Here is a 22,337-nt window from a genome sequence, read left to right as displayed (position 1 = left end):
ATAGCAGCATAGGTTATAATGGGTAGGTTTAGCATCCGTTAAAAAAAAAACAGACCCCACATGTACAGCAAACATTGACATGGGAAGTTGGCTTAAGAGGAAGTAGGGGACAGAGCAGAGGGTTTGGGCAGGTTAAATTACAACACCTGATCCTTTTGTTCCTATCTGAGATAAGCTGTTACCAGAGATTTCGGCCAGCAGTTTCCTCCTTATTCAGGACACAAGTATGTTTGACTGAGTGTGCAAGTTAGGATAGATAACCTTGGCAAAATGAGGGTTAGGCTGACCCATACCTAAGGCTATGTTCACATGTTGTGCTTCTGCAGCATTTTTTTTATGCAAATTAAAAGCTGCTCTTTAAGCTACCAGCAAAAGCTATGAGATGTTAAAAATTTCATGCACACGATTGTTTTTTTTCCCTGACTGAATTGGAAAACTGTTGTTTTTTAAAATCTGCAGCATGTCAATTCTTTCAGAGTTTTGGCAACTTTTTTCACTCATAGAAAGCAATGAGAAAGTGAAAAAAATGCTGCAAAAAACACAAAAGCGTTTTTGCAAGCGATTTGGTGAATAAAACCAACTTTAGCATACATGTCCTGTAGACAAAGCTCACATGTAATCTGCAGCAAAAATTGTGGAAAAATGTGGAAAAAAAACAGGATTTTAAACACATTGTTTTTACTGCCAATAACGCAGATTTTGGCTGCAGAAAAAAAAACTCCGCTGGGAATAAGCATAGCCTTAGGGACTGATCCAATAACATTAAGAATCTTCCTTTATTAAAATTGCACTGTGATAATTTATATGAGCATTGTTCATACATTCCAGTAAAGTTGATGTTATTCACAGGCTTTGTGTCATGTCCATGTAAGCGACATTTCAATCTACAAGTGTACACTTTCAATCAGTATTATGCTCACCTGTTCTTTAAACAGCTCCTTGAGAACCACCATACATTGCTTCACCACTTGCTTGTCATCCATGCCTTTAATCAAGTTCACAGCATCTCCCGTAATGACAGACATCAGGACCGCATGTTTACCCTACAGAATGAAATCAAGTGAGAATACAATTCGGAAAAATACAAAAAACACAATTTTTTTTTTAAGTTTCACCATTACAATACTCCATTCAATAATCTGAGTATTTATATATGGATGTCATATCTTCTGCTGCAGGTCTAGAAAGCAGGAAATTGCATTCAAACTATTCCCCTATATACTGCTATTAAGCCAACCATTTCTTTTTTTCAAGTGGGGCGTCATCTAAATAATAGAGAAGAGCATTCACAGTAAAGGTATTTTCAGATTGTGACATTGGGTGAAGTTAGGGCACTAAACACACCTAAAAAAAGTTATAGGGGTTTTTTGTTTTTTAGAAAAATCCCTGTCCCTAGGCACCATTTGTTTTAAATGAAGAATTGCCCTTTACGCCCCCTTATGGGGTTCAGCACCAAGTCTCTACCGCTGCACCAGATGTGTTATTGTATACTGTGCTGACATGGCGTCGTCAGCACTCCAGTGGCTCTGTCGGAGTAACCGGACACAAATGCTCAGAGCTGCGCACAGGGATATCAGCGCTGCACGGAATAAACACAGACAGGGCTAGCAGAGTAAAGCAGTTTGTTTTTAAAAACAATGGGATTCTGAAAATGAAAAAACTAGGGATGAGCGGATTGCTTGGCGCAACCTAGGTCCATGGTCCAAGTCAGTGTTATCTGGCAGTGATCAACAGCAGCACGAATTTCATGAGCTCCCGGTTTCTCCGGCGCGACCTATGATTCGCCGGTGACGTCATCTGTGCGGTGCACAGGTAACGAACGACGCACCAGCATGGCAAATCATAAACCGAGCCTGCTCTACTGAAAGGTAAGGAAATTCGCACGGCCAGAGAACACTCGGCTTTACCATAAACTGGGGTAGTGCAAAGTGATCTGTTCATTTCTAAGGAAAACCTGTTTAGTGCAAATGGCTGGATTTACAAATGATGTAGATTCACGTAACAAAGAATACAGATACCTGTGGATCCATGTCGTAAAACACGCCAAACAAACCACGTTTAGTAGAGTCTGGAGGGATGTGACCAAAGAAATCGGCTTCATGAATCTTGCTATCCCAAAACCTATGAGGAAATTGCAAGCCGATCTAAAAATAAAACAACAAAAAATCTGATTTTACAGACAGGCTTGGACCTTTCACATTTGCATTTAGTATGCAATAAAATATCAGATTTATTTATTCCAATGAATACAACAGATATAGAAAACAGCAATCAATAGCAAGCCATCCATTTAGAAACACATAGCATCTTATGGGTTTCTTGTGACCACAGTGAAGACCATTTTGCTTTTTCTGACCCCCCCTAATGAAATCTATGGAGAGGGACAGGGTATGCTTGTCTCGTTTTCCAGGTGAAAGCCAAAACTAAAAAGCACTTTGATCACAGGGAGATGCCAGAAGCCCCACATATCCTACTTTTAAAACTTATCTGGTGGATGTTATGCAAGTACCAAAGTTGTTGTCATGGGACTATCCAAGTGGTATTTCCCCTTTTCTGTATTTTTTCCCCAAATCCCATTAAATAATTAAAAATCAAACCAGGTTCTATCCCCCATAAAGCATGCTCGGTGCTCAAGCGCAAAGAAACTAACGTAGGCCAGGCAAATATAAACAGACGAGACCAATGCAGCAGCACCACTGCGGTGCTCGTAAACTATGGAAGCCATGATTCTACATACCAAGCGTCTTCTCTCTACTTTAATAACAGCCAACCTACCTTCTCAATAATTCCAGCTCCGAGGCAATTTATGGCTTTAACCTTTTTTTCTGGTAGAGGAGGATTAAAGTGAATAACATTTTTCTGAAGTAGTGCAAGGGGAGCTGTAACCAGAACCTGCAGAAACGTGTCATTTGGAAAAAATAAAATGTTCATTTTAAAATTATTCAGATGCACTTTTGGCTAAAAGTGAGACCAACAACTATCATTGTAAAAAGAAAACAAAAAAAAAAAAAAAACTAAAAATGTGTTCTGTTTTAACCATTTGAAGACACCTTTCTTTTGGACCTTGAGACCATATATTTATTTTCCAAGTCCTGAGAAATTTTTCCATCTATATGGTCTTAACAGGGGTTGTGAGGGACTAATGGCATATTTAATACATTGTTGATATTCATAATGGCATTATTTTAGGGTACACATGATGCACTGAAAAACATACTGACAAGTAATTATTTTTGAGTAAAGGTAAAAAAGGAAAAAACAAAAAAGCAATCCTGAAACAGTTTTTGGGAATTTTGTTTGTATAGGGTTTGTGCTCTACAAATGGCATGGTAACTGTATTCTGCTGGTCAAAATGGTAACATCAATGCCAAATTCATATATTTTATTCTTTTGGCACAATAAGGACACTTTTATGCCGCATATATCCAACACCCATAGAATTTTTTATATTGTCATTGCCAGAGCCGCTTTACTGAGTGACATGTAGTTTTGTCTGATTGGTCTATGCATCATTTTGGAGTTTATGACTTTTGACCATTTTTTATTCCATGTTTAAGATGCCGGTTGAGTAAAAAGACCTCTCTGGGATGGTTTTTAGTCTTTTTATTCACTGTTTGTTCACCACATAGGATTAATAATGTATTAGTTTTATAGTACATGTCATTATGACGCAGTAATACAAAGTGTGTTTTGTTCACATTTTTTTAGTCCTATGACTAGAGATCTTGACCATACGATCACTTGATTGTCAAAATCTGCTGCATGCAATACTTTCTTGTATATAAAAGATGAGACTCACCCATTCAAGTATATGGGTGCGTAAAAAAAAAAAAATGGATCCCACACAGAACATCCGTGTTGCATCCGATCCAATTTTTATAGACACATTTCTATTATTAACATAGGAAACTGTATTCGATAATTTTTTTTATGTAGATGTATGAAAACGGATCACACACGGATATCACTTTGACGTAAAAAACGGACACTCAGATGGCACACGGATGAAATGTAGATGAAAATCGTCCAAATTTCATTCAGGAAACTTGGACAATTTTGCATAAGTCCTGCATAAGCAACACCCCAATTTGGTAAAATTACAGTGCTCTCAGCTAACTGTATAGCTTCCATAAATATATGGCAGATGTTGCAATGGGGTTAATAATAAGGGGGAACATAACCATAACATCTCTAAATGACATGCCCCCATCATCAGTTTTCCTGCGACAATGGGTTGTATTCTATGGAATGGAATAGGAGGAATTGATGTCCCAGTGTTCATATTGATATAAGCTCTCTGCTTTTTTCCTAAATAAAGGCTGCTGTAAATGACAGGGCTGTGGAGTCAGAGATCATTAAATGGACCAACTCCGACTCCTAAAATATATAATAAATTGGGTACAGTAATTCAATGCAGTTTGTAGGGAATATTTTTTCATAAGAATTTGGGAAAGTTATGAAATGTCCTATAAATGTCTGTCCTATTCCTGATCTAAGGGTCTAGACTTTTAGCTGAGATGAATCTGTGCTACAGTAAATTTATCACTTAAACATGAGCCATGTATGTGGGAGTCGGAGTCGTGGAGTCGGAGTCATGGAAATTGAGGAGTCGGAGGTTTGGCTTACCGACTCCACAGCCCTGGTAAATGGTTGCCACTTTCTATTGATACTATATACTATCTGAAGAGAAGTGGTAGTGGATCTGATTGTACTGGTAAAGGAAGCAATTTCAATTCCATGGAAATATTAAGTCAATGCTAAGACAATATAGCGAGTTAAGCGGTTCAAAAAAAAGAAAACACCTATCCGTAGGGATGAGTGGACCCGTGGAAGGATCTCTCTCTCTCTCAATGCAAAATAAGGTGCTACAAATTCTTGCACTGGCAGCACTGATTTAACAATGTAAGGACACACTCCAACCAGCAACACCCAGCTGTCAATTTATTAATACATTTCTAGAAGGAATAAGTGCATTAGAGAACAACACATTGTTCCATGAAAAGATGTCCCCGAACTGTAATTATATAGGGATCTTCTTTAGACCACCAATTAGAAATGCTTGGAAGCCAAATATACCTTTTGTGCACTGTATAATTTTCCATCTGCTGTTGTTAAAGAGATGTCGTGTCCTCTGTAATTGATGCTTTTCACCTGTGTCAGAGAAAGCATAACCATGATATGCAGCGGATTATCAACAAGAACATGTGCAAATGTATGGGTAATGCTCAAGAGGATTCATCAGCTCTCAGACTAATATTTATTTTGTTTTACTTAATCGACAAATTTATCACTGGCGCTGCCACTTTGAATATATCAACACTGGATTCTTTGTAGAAGCAACACTTGACCTTCCTAGCTTTTACCCTAGTGCACAAAAAGGAGATATTCACAAGGAGTTTTTTAAGTGGATTTTATTGGACACTTTATAAGGACTTGTTCAGGACTATATAGTGTTGAGAAAAAAATATTCTAGCTGCTCTGGTCCAGCATTCAGTCTGGTCCTCTGTGGCAAACGGACCAGAGCAATCTTTACTTCTGCACCAGGCATCATGGAACCTCTTGCACTTACTAGACTCTCTAAGGTCATGACCTTGCGGTGCAATGCACACATCATTATTCCGCGTGAGGCCTAGTGGCTTTTACATTTTTTTTATCCAAATTATGTTAACTAAAGAACCCTATATTATGTTCCTGCACTATTTCTGTTTATTTACTGCAAGATCTTTGCATATTATGTTTCTATCTTGGGTTTTGTCTGTTTAGTGGCCAGTGTAAACATGCACTTACACAATGCATGCACACCAACTTATATTCCAGTTCATTTCTTTATTTTTTTTTCAGTTTGTTTGCATATAAAGGTGTGGCCTGGCGTTTCTTTGAGCTGGACATCACATTCATGTAGTTCCACATAGCTGCACGTCTACTAGCTGAGTTCAGTCCTTCTCAGCCCTTATCCACATGCATATCACTTGACAAACTGTAAGGTTTTAATATTAGAGGTTAGGACTGTCCCAGTTAGGGTCACCGTGACGTGGTGGGATAGCTTTTGCATTTTTTGATCAAAATTATGTTAACTAAGTACCCTAGATTATTTTCATGCACTATTGCTGTTTATTTACGTACTCCAGTTTATTTGCTCATTATGTTTCTATCTTGGGTTTTGTCTGTTTAGTGACCAGTGTGAACATGCACACCAACTTATATCCCAGTTCATTAGTTTTTTTTTTTTTTTTTTGGCCTAGTGACTTGGCCTCACATGAGGTCACAACATTGCGGGTCTTAGTAAATGCCGGCCCTGGATTGGGCTGCCATGGAGGAAAGGAATGGCTGCAGGACCAGAGTAGACCGAATATTTTTTGCTCAACTTTAGGACTAAACAAAATTGATGACCTATTCATAAGTTGGGTCATCAATACAAGACCGGTGGGGGTTGCACACACAGCACCCTCACCATCAGGGGATATCTGCTCAGGCAAAGGCCATGTGTAAGCAATGTATAGAGCAAAACAAAGCAGTCTTGTGCATGGGTTATTGTTAATGTTGGGTACTAAAACCTACAGTATCTCCTATTCACTCATTCTTTTCAGTGGTCAACCATGGACAAGCAACAAAACCACAAACAGTTTTGAAGCAAGAATCGTAACTTCACACTTACAGGTGACTTGAAGTGAATATTTAGTCCTTCTGCCATTTTGTCAGTGATTGTTGAATAACCGGAAGTCAACATTGTGTGATCTCCAGCAAACTGAGCAAAGAATTCGTTGTGATCCCAAGAACGAGCAGATACCTATTGACAATAAACAAAATCAGAAAGCCATGAGCAGATGTGAATAGAGCCTTATTCCTCTCACCCAACATGTTTATACTAAGGACAAATATCTGTACACCAAATAAAAACCACACATGTATGGCCAGCCGACCATGTATTCCTAGCGTTAGACCTCGTACTGAGCAGGGGACAATTGCATTAGCCACAATGCATAACTGAACTCCAGTAAAATGTAAAATGATAAGGCATTATTACAAACATTACACTATGTAAGACAAGCAGAAATTTCTGCCATAATTACACTGAAAGATATGGCATTTGGGCTAAACACCCTTTTTATGAAACCCCATATTTATGTCCCCTTGAGGATACTTGCATTGTGTAGGTTAGTTCCACAGGCATATTCTAGGTTGCTGAGGTGAAACTGTAAAACTTTTTCCTCCAATTCTTTAAACTGGATTCCAGAGTCCTGAAGAAAAGTCTTGTAGATCTCCTGTATCTTATCTGTAAAACATAAATACAGCTATTACAAGACTAATACAAGACTAATATCACAAGCCGTGATGATGGTGTAAGCAGAGCCTTACTGATGTATGCTATTAATTCTCCAAGAGAAGTATATAAACAGCAAGGATAGCAAGAAAATCTAGATGCAGCCAATTAAAGGTGAAAAGAAGAAGTGCATGCGGCCATAAGTTTGGAATAACAAATATCAACAGATTCCATAAGTTCACAGTATCGGGATTATACATGCAGATACCACCCAAAGACTCACTCAGAGCTCATAGTGCCCCCTCATTGGTATTCTTAGATCCCAGGGCCCTGAAGGGCTGATCTCTGTTCTCCATACACCTCTTGTGTTGGTTCTTATGCCAGTGGATGAGAGATGGAGAGACCTAATCCCCTCATTGTCGACAGAGGACTATCTGACTCCTGTTTGTCTACACAAGATGGGCAGGACTACTTCTGCAGAGCCATTGTTGCCATTCTCTGAATGCCAACTTTTGACATATGATATGGTCTTGTACACCAATGTGCTCTTTTTGGATTCATGATTTTAGGTAGCTGTCCTCTCTATCGTGTAAACCTAATCTGACGTTATTGGTTAGATGAAGAAAAGTGACAGTATCACACTTGAATCTTTCTCAGGGAAACCTTCTTCCTGGCTAGGAAAATAACTGCTCTCCACTGGATGGCTGACAAACCCCCCAGAATTGGCAGATGGAAGACGGTGATTAACACCACTATTTCATATGAGAAAATTATCTTTCAGAATAGGGGATGCCAAGCTAAATTTCAAAAGGTCTGGGGTCTTTAGGTGGATATAGTCTTCTATCCCTCCTATCCCTTGACCCTCAAGTATCGCAATAGTTAAATTTTGTTCTTGATATGCTCCTTTTCTGTTTTACGTGTTCTGTTTTTTTCCCTTTCCTCATCTCAGGCTGAAGCATTGAGAACCTGGAACCAGCACTCCTCTGGCGTTTTGCTTAAGGCTCGGGTCTCTGATCTGTCCTGATGGTTTATCGATCAGGAGAGTCTTTTATATTTTTTTGCTCTATGTGTTAGGTGCTTCTAGGCTGTAATAATATGACATCTGTTTTGAATATGTAACCACTTAATTGATTGTGTTTTTTGTTTTGTAACATGTTAAATAGAACAAAAAACATGCTCCAAGAATGTATGTGTGGGATACCTCCAAGTGGGACATCTTGATGCTGACTTTTATCTTTCCTCCATTCTGAAACAACATCCAGGATGGCATTAAAATGAAAATCCATGCGTTTGTCTATAGCTGAATCAGTTAACCTTCCTCCTTCCTGAATCAAATCACACTTTTCTCGAAGTTTCCACATTTTAATCCCAGTCTGTTATTATACAAATGTAAAAAGTGAACGGGATGAGAAAAAGAACCAACAGCAAACATATCATACAGGTAATGGTTAAATCAACACCATATTTGTCTATAATGCTTTGTTAATGAATAAAAAGCAACAAATTCTGAAGCAGTTAAAAGAAGCTGAAATACATTGAGACTATGCACAGCAAGTCATTTTGATATTACAGTGTGTATGTTCATTCTTTTTACCATATCTAAACACTTTTAAGACAGGTTTTGGAGCAGTACCATCTGAAAAAGACGGTGTGTGCACATAATTCTTGTTCCCACGCGCAGTTTCTTTTAAAAGAAACTAGTTGTTTTTTACTCAGGATCCCCTGGTCCAGTGCTGAGTCTCCGTCACTGCTTCTGGTGTCTGTTACTATTTGCAGGTCTGATCTCATGTTAACAGTGCTGCAGTCAATCAGGCAGCTTAGTGGCTCTGAGCGTCCTATGCTGTCTACTCTGGAGTCGAGCTGCTGGGCTCCCCAATTCGCGGCAGCGCTGTTGACTTGACGTCAGTGCTGCAGACAATAACAGACACACCAGGAGCAGCAGTGGAAGCTCAGGGCTGGACTCGGTAAGTATGAGTAAAACACAAGGGTTTGGGGGTTTTTTTTTTTAAGCAAACTACAAGTAGTGATGGTTTTTCAGAAACTGGAAAAGCCCTTTAAAAAGGAAATAGCAGAACGTTGACATGTCAAGTTTTTGGCTTGGGCACCTATGGCCCCATCACTGAGCAGGTTGGCAGGTGTGTCAGAGGTCAGACACACAATCATCAAAACCTACTTGCCCACGAATGGCCACTACACAGTAAATAAAGAGGAGTTCTGGCTCTATACACTGTGTATATATGGCCGTAGCAAGACAGCAAATCAGTTGAGTTTCTAGATGTCGGACCTAAAGGAAAGGCTATCAATATAAAAGTCCTGGACAGTTTCTTTGATGTCCTTGCTAACTAAAAGGAAAGCAATATTTTACGGTCGATGGGAACATAAAATTAGAAATATCTCGCAATGCTTACCAATAAACATTTCAAAATAATTTCCATTTTAGGTGTGGTTTTACATAAGCCTGGTATAACTGCAAGGGTTGCTTGTACTAGGGCATACAAATCAAACTCCGGACCGTGGGTCAAATCTGGCCCACAGGGTGGTTTTATTTGGCCTGCAACACCAGAACCACCACCTCTATGTGGGGCCATTATTCTGTATGAAGGACAGTGTAAGGTCCATTATTCAGTATACTAATTGGCCCGCGACTTTGTCTAAGTTTTTCATTTTGGCCCTGTGTGTGTTTGAGTTTGACATCCCTGTACTAGGGGAACATGGCGTAATTCAGTTAGTAACTCTTTAGCTAGGTAGAAATTAGGTTATGAAACCACCTTATTAAACTTGGTTAACCACCTCTGGGACAAGGTCAACGTGTTCATCTCAATGTAATTCTACTCACTCGATATTCCAGCTCTTTTTTTGTTTTTTTTACCTAAACCTGTGCCGGTTACGTAGAATAAATTATGTGGAGTCTGTTTCATTCTCTAAAACACTACACTTTTTATTAGTTTATTGTATTCTCTTTTTCATTTTTTGCTTACAAATTTTTATTTCTTTCTTTCCTTCATGCTAGCAATTAAGTATCAAAGACATTCACCACAGAAACCCACTTGCTCACACATTATTGCAATGGGATTGTTGATGCAACCATTCACAATCTGGGCTCCTTTTCCAACGGTAATGCCCTTAAATGATTTGTCATCCCAAACTCTACCACCAATTCGGTCTCTTGCTTCAAGTATCATCACCTAAAATATAAAGTAGAAAAATAGGATTATTCCAAAACTGGAAGACAATTAATTAAACAGCTTAAAACAACTTATACTTCCCTGATAAATCCATTCTGATGAACTCCGCAATCCATTCACTTGCATCAGCAGTCTCAGGCTGTACACTGCTGAAGCCAGTGATTGTCAGCAGAAGTCACATGGGAATATGGGCATGTAATCATTACAGCAAGGTAAACAAAGATGGCTGTTAAACGCCGCTGTCAAACTCCAACAGTGGCATTTAACATGGCCGCAATGGAAGCACGTCACTATCTCCGCCCATCGGCGCCCCTGTCACATGATCGCGGGATGCCAATGGGTTGGCATGACAACCACAGGGGTCTCCTCAGACACCGGGTTGTCATTGCTGAACTGCTATGGGCGCCGCCCTGTGACTGGCGATCATAGCAGATGAGTATCTTTGCTACACATAACAGGGCTTCCTGCTATGTGTAGCACAAGCGATCAGATGATCGCAGCTTCAAGTCTCCTAAAAAGACTATTGAAGTATGTAAAAAGTAAAAAAAAAAAAAAAAAGAAAAAAAATTAGAAGAAGATATATAAAAAGTTCAAATCGCCCCCCCCCTTTGCCCCATTCAAAATAAAACAACAACAAAAAAAAAATCAGACATACACATATTTGGTAATGCAGAGTTCAGAAACGCCCGATCAAAATCTAAAATAATTAATCCAAATCGGTAAACAGCGCAATGAGAAAAGATCGAAACGCCAAAATTACGGTTTTTTTTGGGTCGCCAATCAAAACATCGTATCTAGCCCAAAATGGTAGCAATAAAAAAAGGCAGCTCAGCACGCAAAAAATAAGCTTTCACTCGGTCCCAGACGGAGACGCTACAGGTCTCGGAAAATGGAGTCTTTTTTTTTTTTTTTTTTTTTCAAACTCTGGATTTTTTTTCACCATTTAAATAAAAAAGAACCTATACATGTTTGGTATCTACAAACTTGTAATGACCCGGAGAATCATGACAGGTCTTGGAATTTTTTTCCTGTTTTCCAGTGCACGATATGGTAAAATCAATGGTGTCGATCAAAAGTACAACTCGTCCTGCAAAAAACAAGCCCTCACACAGCCATAACAACGGGAAAAAAAGAAAAAAAAAAAGTTATGGCTCTGGGAAGAAGGGAAGCAAAAAACGAAAACGAACTCCACAGTGGTAAACTGGTTAAATCAGATATCACACAAAAAATAGTTAATAAATAACATTTACCATATGTCTACTTTATATCAGTATAATTTTTTAAACATAAACTTTTAACCATTCTAACTTCCTAACAAAAAATTAGCAATTTCTCATTTTTCCAGCAAAATTTACAAAACCTTTTTTTTTTGACCACATCACGTTTGCAGAGACATTGAGGAGCCTTTATGGCAGAAAATACCCAAAAGGGACACCATTTTAAAAACTGCACCCCTCAAAGTGCTCAAAACCACATTCAAGAAGTTTATTAACCCCTTAGATGCTTCACAGGAATTAAAGCACTGTGGTAGGGCAAAATAATGAAAATTGTAATTTTTTCCCCACAAAATTGTTGCTTTAGTCCCAAATTTTTCATTTTCACAAGGGTAACAGGAGAAAATGTTACGTATAATTTGTTGTGCAATTTCTCCTGAGTACAAAGACACCCCATATGAGATGGAAAACTAGTGTTTGGGCGCACAGCAGGGCTCAGAAGGGAAGGAGCCCCATTTAACTTTGGAGAGCAAAATTGGCTGGAATAGATGTCACGTTTTGCGGAAATTCCGCAGCAAAAACGCTTGAAAAACGCATAGTGGGCACGCAGCCTTAATGTTTTTTTTGTTATTTTTTTTCATGCCATTCACCATGTGGTAAAAGTGATCAGGCAACTTTATTCTTAGGGACATTACGATCTCAGTGATAAAAGATTTACATAGGTTTTGCTACTTTTGCACACTAAAATAATTTTTTTTATACAAACAATTTGTTTTTCCATCGCCATACTCTGATAGCTGTAATTTTTTTATTTTTTTTGTAGACGGAGCTATATAAGGGCTTGTTTTTCTGTGGGACAAGATGACTTTTCATTTATACCATTTTTTTTTTGTATGTGATTTTATCACTTTTGATTCTATGCTTTGTTTGTCAGTATGACGAAAAAGCTATATTTTTGTAGTGTTTTTTATTTTTTTCCTACGATGTTCATCAAACGGGTTAAATAATGATTTTTTTTTGTGAAAAACTGCGTTTTCATTTGCAAAACATTTTTTTCATTTTTTTTTCCTACTTTCACTTTTATTTTTTTCCACATTTTTCCAAACTTTCACTTTTTTTTAAAAAAATATATATATATTTTTTTACATTGTCCCAAGGATGGGACATCACCTTTCTCTGGTCTTATTGTAGATCTAAGGGCATTAGAGCTGTCAATCAAACACAGGCAGGAGGCATGTCAGGTCTTGCTAAAGGCAGGACCTTACAGGCCACTGTATCTGCATACCTGCATACCATCCTTCGGCCTGGGGTCACCATGGAGACCATCGGCACAATGCGATGGCAATCGCATTGTACCGATCGGAACAGAGAGAGTCCCCTCCCTCTACTAAGCGGATCAATGCCACTGTAGCTATTGACAGCGGTATCAGAAAGGTTAAATGCCCATGATCGGCGCTAGCACCGATCGAGGGCATTACTACAGAGAGGCATTCATGATGCGGAGCGGACACCCACTGCTGATATCGCTGGCTCTGCTAGTGAGCCGGTATGATTATCGTGCCGTACTCATATGGTGGTTTGCACTTCCCGCAGCGCCCCACATGTACAGCGCATGTTGTGAAGGGGTTGAGACTGACGTATAAAAGGCTATAAATTCATATATGTAAGGCTAGGGTCACACAAGCTAATTTTCACTCCTCCAAGAAAATTGGTCTGATTCAATCACACTCTGATTAGAATCTAATCACAGTTTGATCAGAGTGTGATCCGATTTTCTTAAATTAAAAATATTGTATGTAATTCAAAAGGCAGAAGAGAGAACAAGAGGATCTGCAATCTTGGACCTAATTCTTACAACAGGGAGGAAATGGTTGAGGAAATAAAGGTGGCTGGGAATTTAGGAGGCAGTGATCATGCTATCCTCGAATTTTGGATTACAAGAGGAGGAAGACCAGCGAGGACTCAGACAGGCAGATTTGAATGAACTCAGAAAAAGAATAGGAAAGGTCCAAAGGCTGGATGTTGTAAAGGACAAAAATGTCCAAGAAGGATGGGAGATTTTGCTAAATTAAATTCTCACTGCACAATCCATAACAATCCCAAAAAGAAGGAAGAATTGAAAGCATTAAAAGAGACCAGGATGGATGATCGCAGAACTTAAACACTTGCTAAAAAGGAAAAAAGAAATGTATATCAAATAAAAAGAGCGGGGCATATCTAAAGAAGAATATAATGCTGTCTGCAGGGAATGCAGGTAAGTGTTTTGAAGAGCTAAAGCCAGTAATGAAGTGAGGCTTTCAAAAGAGACCAAAAGCAATAAGAAAGGATTTTGGGGGTATGTCAAAAGCAAAAGAAAAGTCAAAGATATTATAGGATTTTTACTGGATGAAAGGGGTGAAGTGGTCAAAAATTATGTTGAGAAGGCCGAACGTTTAAATTCCTATTTTGCGTCAGTATTCTCTAAGAAAGCAAATGTAACATCAACTGATTTTCACGGTGCTATCGAAGGAATAAAAGAATCCACACTATCTATAAAAAGAGAGATGGTGAGGGAACAATTAGATAATTTAAATGAATTTAAATCTCCTGGTCCATATGAATTACATCCTAGGGTACTGAGAGAGATAGAGGAAATTGCAGAACCACTAGCCAGAATCTGTGATAAATCCTGGAGAACAGGAGAAGTTCCAGAAGATTGGAGAAGGGCAAATGTTGTCCCTATCTTTAAAAAAGGAAAGAAGTTGGGAGTCAGGAAATTACAGGTCAGTAAGCCCTTCTTCTACACCAGGAAAGATCTTTGAACAAATTATTAAACAGCATATATGTAAATACTTGGATAATAATACAGTAATGAGCCTGAGCCAGCATGGGTTTGTAGCAAACAAGTCATGCCAAACTAATCTAGTTTCATTCTATGATGGAAGCAATGACTGAGTGGATCAGGGAAATGCGGTAGATATAGTATATCTTGACATTTGATAAAGTATCTCATACTATCCTTATTGAAAAAAATGACCAAGTATGGGATTGCCAAGGCTACGGTTATGTGGATTCATAACTGGCTCAGCGATCGTACTCAAAGAGTGGTAATAAATGGATGCACATATAACTGGAAGAGTGTTTCAAGTGGGGTGCCACAAGGCTCTGTCCTGGCCCCAGTGTTGTTCAACATTTTTATAAATGATCTAGATAAGGGAACTGAAGGTAAACTAATCAAATTTGAAGACGATGCAAAGCTAAGAGGGATAGCTAACACAAGAGAAGACAGAGAAAAGATTCAGAAGGATCTAGATAAGCTTGAACAATGGGCAGCGATTAATAAAATGGTATTTAACAGGGAGAAATGCAAGATTCAACATTAAGGCAAGAAAAATGAAAATTACATCTACAGAATGGGAGGAATAGAGCTAAGCAACAGATGTGTAAAAAGACTTATCACGTGAAGTAATTATCCTCCTCTACGTCTCCTTGGTCAGACCTCATCTGGAATACTGTGTCCAGTTCTGGGCACCACATTTTAAAAACTGGAGCCAGTTCAGAGAGTAGCTACCAGGATGGTGAGCAGACTGCAAACTATGCCCTACGAGGAACAGTTAAAGGAGCTGAGAATGTTAAGCTTGCAAAATAGACACCAAGAGGAGACTTACTAGCTGTCTACAAATATCTGAAGTAATGTCACACTCTACAGGGATCATTATTATTCTCATTTGCACATGGAAACACAAGAAGTAATGGAATGAAACTGAAAAGGAGAAGATACAGATTAGATATTAAAATAAAAGCTTTTTGACAATGAGGGTGATCAATGAGTGGAATAGGCTGCCACGAGAGGTGGTGAGTTCTCCTTCAATGGAAGTCTTTAAACAGAGACAGACAGACATCTGTCAGATGATTTAGTGGAATCCTGCACTGAGCAGGGGGGTTGGACACGATGACCCTGGAGGTCCTGTCCAACTCTAACATTCTATGATTCTATGAATCATTCACATCAACTAGACTAGACTAGAGTGGACCGACCACAGTGTTCATCTTCTCTACATTTTGTCTACTTGCATGGACTCTAAAAGGGACTGTCAGCACAGAACGATTGTTCAAACCCAGTACAGGAGCTCGGTCCTCCACGGCGGGCCAATTATTTAAATACACCTTCAGAGTTGGCATAAGAAAAAAAATTATTATATATAAATAACTGCACGGCGCACACCCATACAAGTCTATGGGTGCATGCAATACTTCGGACTCACACAATGGAGAAGATGGAGTAATTAAGTTCTCCACCTTGTCCGCACCGGTGATCCGATTCTCTCATGCAAGAGAGAGTTGAAGCTTTTATTGGGCACATTTTACATAATATTTTGGATCACGTTTATCCGGCGCTCTGCGCTGAGCACTTACATCAGGGTTTCAATCTAAATCTCAGAATGACGTGACTCAGATGAAACCCCTGAAGGATCCATTTACAATAATGAGGCAGCAGTTACTCTGGACTCTGTCTGGCCTCTGTTCAGCGTTGTCCTTTTCAAAAGTGCACAAAACTGTGGCCGACCATGTTTTTATGCAGGCCTAAATGACGGACATGGCCAGATCATAGGCCAGACAATGTGCAATGCTCAACCATGATTTCCTTGTATTTGCACAGTTAGTTGGACCGGAAGCGTGCAATTTGCATACTTGCGCTCACATGCCAACTAAATTCTCATCCACTTCTCTTAACATACCAGAAATTTGTCTACAGACTGGAAAACCTCTTTAGCCCAATTATTAGCTCTCCATACAGCATCTTAGAGAGCAGTTTATTGACCCCTGATGAAACCTACACCTGAGCTTATTTACACCATCAGAGAAGATTTAATTAGTAGGAAATATATTTTTCCTATTGTTTAAGGTCTAAAACTGGGATGAATTTTATAGTCTGAATAATAAAGTAATCTGTGCATTTATTATATTTAGTACCATTTTACCATTAATAAAACGTGGAATGCCTCTTTAACTCAACTAAATTTTTTTCACAACTAAACAAACCTTGATTTCCAAAGCAAAAAAAAAAAAAAATTAAATTAAATACAATGTTAGCGGAATAAGCCCCTTACCTGAAGGCCGAAGTTGTGCAGCTGTCGCGCGGCAGCTAATCCTGCCGGTCCTGCTCCAACAATAATCACAGATTTCTATCATTGGAATAAAGAGTACAGGAGTCACAATTGTGTGTAGCACAGGAACACAAAGCCAAAAATCAAAATACTTAACTTACACTGTGATATTCCTTTGGAAGGAGATATTCACCAGGTGAAACAGACAGAACTCCAGTATTAACAAGTCCTTTCCTCGTTATAAAATAGAGAATCCTTTCCATCTCCTGTACACAGCGAATGCGAACTAATCCCCTCACCATTATATGATGAGCACAAGTCTTGAGTGTCAGCACCTCCTAGGAATCCACATCAAGGACACAAAGAGACAATTATGGATATTTTACTATTAATTACAGTAAACCAAGATTGTGGCAAATGCAATGCTTTGAAATATCAATGCTACTATCGAAATTACAAACACATTTTTCCCCTATTTACTTTTACATATAAATATACAGTGGGTACGGAAAGTATTCAGACCCCTTTAAATGTTTCACTCTTTGTTTCATTGCAGCTATTTGGTAAATTCTAAAAAGTTCATTTTTTTCTCATTAAAGTACACTTTGCACCCCATCTTGACTGAAAAAAACAGGAATACAGAAATTTTTGCACATTTATCAAAAGAGAAAAACTGAAATATCACTTGGTCATAAGTATTCAGACCCGTTGCTCATACATTCATATTTAAGTCACATGCTGTCCATTTCCTTGTGATCATCCTTGAGATGGTTCTACTCCTTCATTGGAGCCAGCTGTGTTTAATTAACCCCTTTACAACCCAAGGTGGTTTGCACGTTAATGACAAGGCCAATTTTTACAATTCTGACCACTGTCACTTTATGAGGTAATTACTCTGGAACACTTCAACGGATCCCCCTGATTCTGAGAATGTTTTTTCGTGACATATTGTACTTCATGATTGTGGTAAAATTTCTTCGATATCACTTGCGTTTATTGGTGAAAAAAACGGAAATTTGGCAAATTTTTATGCCCTTAAATCAGAGAGATATATCACACAAAATAGTTAATAAATAACATTTCCCACATGTCTACTTTACATCAGCACAATTTTGGAACAAACATTTTTTTTTATTAGGGAGCTATAAGGGTTAAAAGTTGACCAGCGATATCTAATTTTTCCAACAAAATTTACAAAACCATTTTTTTTAGGGACCGCATCACATTTGAAGTCACTTTGAGGGGTCTTTATGACAGAAAATACTCAACAGTGACAACATTCAAAAACTGCACCCCTCAAGGTGCTCAAAACCACATTCAAGAACTTTATTAACCCCTCAGTTGCTTCACAGGAATTTTTGGAATGTGGAAGAAAAAAATGAACATTTAACGTTTTCACAAAAATGTTACTTTAGACCCAATTTTTTTTATTTTCGCAGGGGTAACAGGAAAAAATGGATCCCAAAGTTTGTTGTGCAATTTCCCCTGGGCACGCAGCTACCCCATATGTGGGGAAAAAACACTGTTTGGGCGCATGGCAGGGTTCGGAAGGGAAGGAGCGCCATTTGACTTTTTGAATGTAAAATTTGCATGAATAATTAGCGGACACCATGTTGCGTTTGGGGAGCCCCTGATGTGCCTAAACAGTGGAAACCGCCCACAAGTGACACCATTTTGGAAACTAGACCCCTCAGGGAACTTATCTAGATGTATGGTGAGCACCCTGAACCCCCAAGTCCTTTACAGAAGTTTATAACATGGAGCAGTGAAAATAAAAAAAAAAAATCAAACTTTTTCCACAAAAATGTTTTAGCCCCATTTTTTTATTTTCACAAGGGTAAGAGGAAAAAATGGACCCCAAAAACTTTTGTGCAATTTCTCCTGAGTACGCCAATACCCCATATGTGGGGGAAAATACAGTGTTTGGGCGCACGGCAGAGTTCAGAAGGGAAGGAGCACTGTGACTTTTTCAAAGCAAAATTGTCTGGAATCGAGAGCGGACGCCATGTCACGTTTGGAGAGCCCCTGAAACCCCCCACAAGTGACTTCATTTTGGAAACTACACCCCTCTAGGATTTTATCAAGGGGTATAGCGAACATTTTGAACCCAGAAGTACGACACAGAATTTGATAACATTAGGTCATCATATTGAATAAGTTGTCATTAGTCTTGAGCGCAAGTGCTCGCTACTTGAGTTTGAATCGGGTACTCAGGTATGCACCATGTATTACGGGTGCTCGAGTGACATTCTCGAGTCCCCGCCCACATGTTTCACGGTTATTAGACACCCACAAAAAAACATGCGGGGATCGCTCGTGCATGGCAGGCAATCCCCGCAAGGTTTTTTTGGCCCTGAAGCATATAGGGCGGAGACTCGAGCACCCGATGCAAATATGCAAAGTCAAGTAGCGAGCACTTGCGCTCAACACGAATTGCCATATCGTCATCTTTTTTTTTACTTTTGAAAAAAATCCCAACCCCAACCCCAACCCCAACCCCAACCCCCTGGCCTAACCCTAACCCTAGCACAACCCTAACCTCAACCCCAACCCCCTGGCCCAACCCTAACCCTAGCCCAACCCCAACCCTAACCCGAGAGTTTATTTTTTATGCCGTTCCTTGTGCAGTATAAGTTATTAGACAACTTTATTCTTCGGGTCGGTGCAACTACAGAGATACCAGAATCATATCGGGTTTTTATGATTGACAGCTGTCACACACTAAAAGACGCATTTTTTTGTAAAATCTAGTTTTTGCATCGCCATATTTTGAGAGCTATAATTTTTCCATATTTTGGCCGACAGAGTCATGTGACGGCTTGTTTTTTGCGGGATGAGTTGACGTTTTTATTGGTGCCATTTTCAGGCACGTGACATTTTTTGATCGCTTTCTATTCTGATTTTTGGGAGGCAGAATAAACAAAAACCAACAATTCAGGAATTGTTTTTTTTTTAATTTTTTAATTCTGTTCCACGTGTGGTAAAATTGATAAGGTCGCTTTATTCTTTGGGTCAGTACGTTTATAGCGGTACCACATTTATATCATTTTTCTATGTTTTGGCGCTTTTACACAAAAGCAATTTTATAAAAAAAAATATTTTTTTGCATCGCTTTATTCTGAGAGCTATAACTATTTTATTTTTCGGCTGATGGAGCTGTATGGCGGCTTGGTTTTTGTGGGACAACATGACGTTTTCAGCGGTACCATTTTTATTTATATTTGTCTTTTTGATCGCGTGTTATTCCATTTTTGCTTGGCGGTATGATGATAAAGCATTGTTTTTTGCTTCGTTTTTTATTTATTTATTTTTTACCATGTTAACTGAAGGGGTTAACTAGTGGAACAATTTTATAGGTCCGGTCATTCCGGACGCGGCAATACCAAATATGTGTACTTTTATTATTTGTTTGTTTTTTTCATAATAATATTTATTGATGGGTATATTATATTTTTATTTTTGGTGGCATCCCTGTGCTATATAGGCTGTCAGAACTGCAGATGCAGAAGATACTTTGGTTATGCACTGTGCATGACCAAAATGTCTTCCTGCTGTCTGGTGACCCGGATGTTGTCATGACGACATCGGGTCGTCATGGCAACATCCGGAAAGCCGCGGCAGACAGCGCTGGAGGCTGGAAGAGGAGGTGAGTATTGCGATTACCTCCCCTTGCCACCGCAATGCTGCGATCGACTTAGTTCGCAGCATTGCGGGGGTTAATGTGCCGGGAGCGGTGCAGGACCGCTCCCTGCACATAGCACCGGGTGTCAGCTGTGACAATCACAGCCTGTGTGCGTAATGACGTATTAATACGTATCAGGCTCTTAAAGCCCAGGGCACTGGACTTTAAAGGGGTTAAACTGATAGGACTTGATTTGGAAAGGCACACACCTGTCTATATAAGACCTCACAGTGCATGTCAGACCAAATGAAAATCATGAGCTAAAAATGAACTGCCCGAGGAGCTCAGACAGAATTGTGGCAAGGCACAGATCTGGCCAAGGTTACAAAAGAATTTCTGCATTACTGAAGGTACCTAAGAGCACAGTGACCTCCATAATCCTTAAATGGAAGAAGTTTGGGACCACCAGAAGTCTTCCTAGATCTGGCCATCCAGCCAAACTGAGCAATCGTGAGAGAAGAGCCTTGGTGAGACATGTAAAGAACCACCCCAAGATCACTGTGGCTGAGCTCCAGAGTTGCAGTAGGGAGATGGGAGAAAGTTCCACAAAGTCAACTATCACTGCAGCTCTCCACCATTCGGGCCTTTATGGCAGAATGGCCCGACGGAAGCCTTCCCTTAGTGCAAGACATATGAAAGCCCACATTGAGTTTGCTCAAAAACACATGAAGGATTCCCAGACTATGAGAAATAAGATTCTCTGGTCTGATGAGACCAAGATAGAACTTTTTGGTGATAATTCTAAGTGGTATGTGTGGAGAAAACCCAGAACTGCTCATCACCTGCCCAATACAATCCCAACAGTGAAACATGGTGGTGGCAGCGTCATGCTATGGGGGTGTTTTTCAGCTGCAGGGACAGGACGACTGGTTGCAATTGAAGGAAACATGAATGCGGTCAAGTACAGAGATATCCTGGATGAAAACCTCTTCCAGAGTGCTATGGACCTCAGACTTGGCTGAAGGTTCACCTTCCAACAAGATAATGACCCTAAGCACACAGCTAAAATAACAAAGGAGTGGCTTCAGAACAACTCTGTGACCATTCTTGACTGGCCCAGCCAGAGCACTGACCTAAACCCAATTGAGCATCTCTGGAGAGACCTGAAAATGGCTGTCCACCAACGTTCACCATCCAACCTGACGGAACTGGAGAGGATCTGCAAGGAAGAATGGCAGAGGATCCCCAAATCCAGGTGTGAAAAACTTGTTACATCATTCCCAAGAAGACTCATGGCTGTACTAGCTCAAAAGGGTGCTTCTACTCAATACTGAGCAAAGGGTCTGAATACTTATGACCATGTGATATTTCAGTTTTTCTTTTTTAATAAATATGCAAAAATTTCTACATTTCTGTTTTTTTCAGTCAAGATGAGGTGCAGAGTGTACATTAATGAGAAAAACAATGAACTTTTTAGAATTTACCAGATGGCTGCAATGAAACAAAGAGTGAAAATTGAAAGGGGTCTGAATACTTTCCGTACCCACTGTACAGATTAGTCTTCTGTTGTCTTAGCCCTTCAAATACAAAGTAGCATCCAGAAAGATCTTCTAGTTCAACTGTGGCATATATCTGCTTAATACAATACACAGTGAAACATTACTGTTCATATACTTGTAAAATATGTTTTACTCACTGTATTGTATTCATGCAGATCTATACCACAGCTTGAAATAATGTCTGTTACGCCCTCACATGTGATTGGTCTAGCTTGGTTTTATATACTCTCCCATGATTCCTGGATTTAGGCTGTAAGTAAGGTCGTTATTGTTAACCCGGAAACAGTCAGTCTTTCATGGCGATCATGTGAACATTTTGCATTGCAAAGGGGTTTTTTTATCCATTTTTGTAATGCAATAAAGAAGATTCCTTTATTATATTCCCTGGATGTGCCGCTCTTTTTCTCTA

General features: G+C 39.3%; 1 protein-coding gene across 2 annotated transcripts in view; it reads right to left on the bottom strand.

Moving 5' to 3' along the window:
* The window catches only part of KDM1B (lysine demethylase 1B), a 45,476-nt gene that overhangs the window by 3,462 nt on the left and 19,677 nt on the right, over positions 1 to 22,337 (bottom strand). For both annotated transcript variants that reach the window (XM_073678830.1, XM_073678829.1), the window contains exons 9-18: positions 16,909 to 17,085; positions 16,751 to 16,825; positions 10,309 to 10,446; positions 8,463 to 8,634; positions 7,146 to 7,273; positions 6,656 to 6,787; positions 5,077 to 5,151; positions 2,776 to 2,892; positions 2,019 to 2,144; positions 921 to 1,043 (exon numbers count right to left, since the gene is read on the bottom strand). In XM_073678830.1, the coding sequence (XP_073534931.1) occupies positions 921 to 1,043; positions 2,019 to 2,144; positions 2,776 to 2,892; positions 5,077 to 5,151; positions 6,656 to 6,787; positions 7,146 to 7,273; positions 8,463 to 8,634; positions 10,309 to 10,446; positions 16,751 to 16,825; positions 16,909 to 17,085 (1,263 nt within the window). The remainder of the gene's footprint in view (positions 1 to 920; positions 1,044 to 2,018; positions 2,145 to 2,775; positions 2,893 to 5,076; positions 5,152 to 6,655; positions 6,788 to 7,145; positions 7,274 to 8,462; positions 8,635 to 10,308; positions 10,447 to 16,750; positions 16,826 to 16,908; positions 17,086 to 22,337) is intronic.

Source organism: Phyllobates terribilis, unplaced genomic scaffold (assembly GCF_046119375.1).
Source record: "Phyllobates terribilis strain yellow unplaced genomic scaffold, ASM4611937v1 Scaffold_4__5_contigs__length_816908805, whole genome shotgun sequence".
NCBI classification, from domain to species: Eukaryota; Metazoa; Chordata; class Amphibia; order Anura; family Dendrobatidae; genus Phyllobates; species Phyllobates terribilis.
This window is presented reverse-complemented; position numbering and strand designations above follow the sequence as displayed.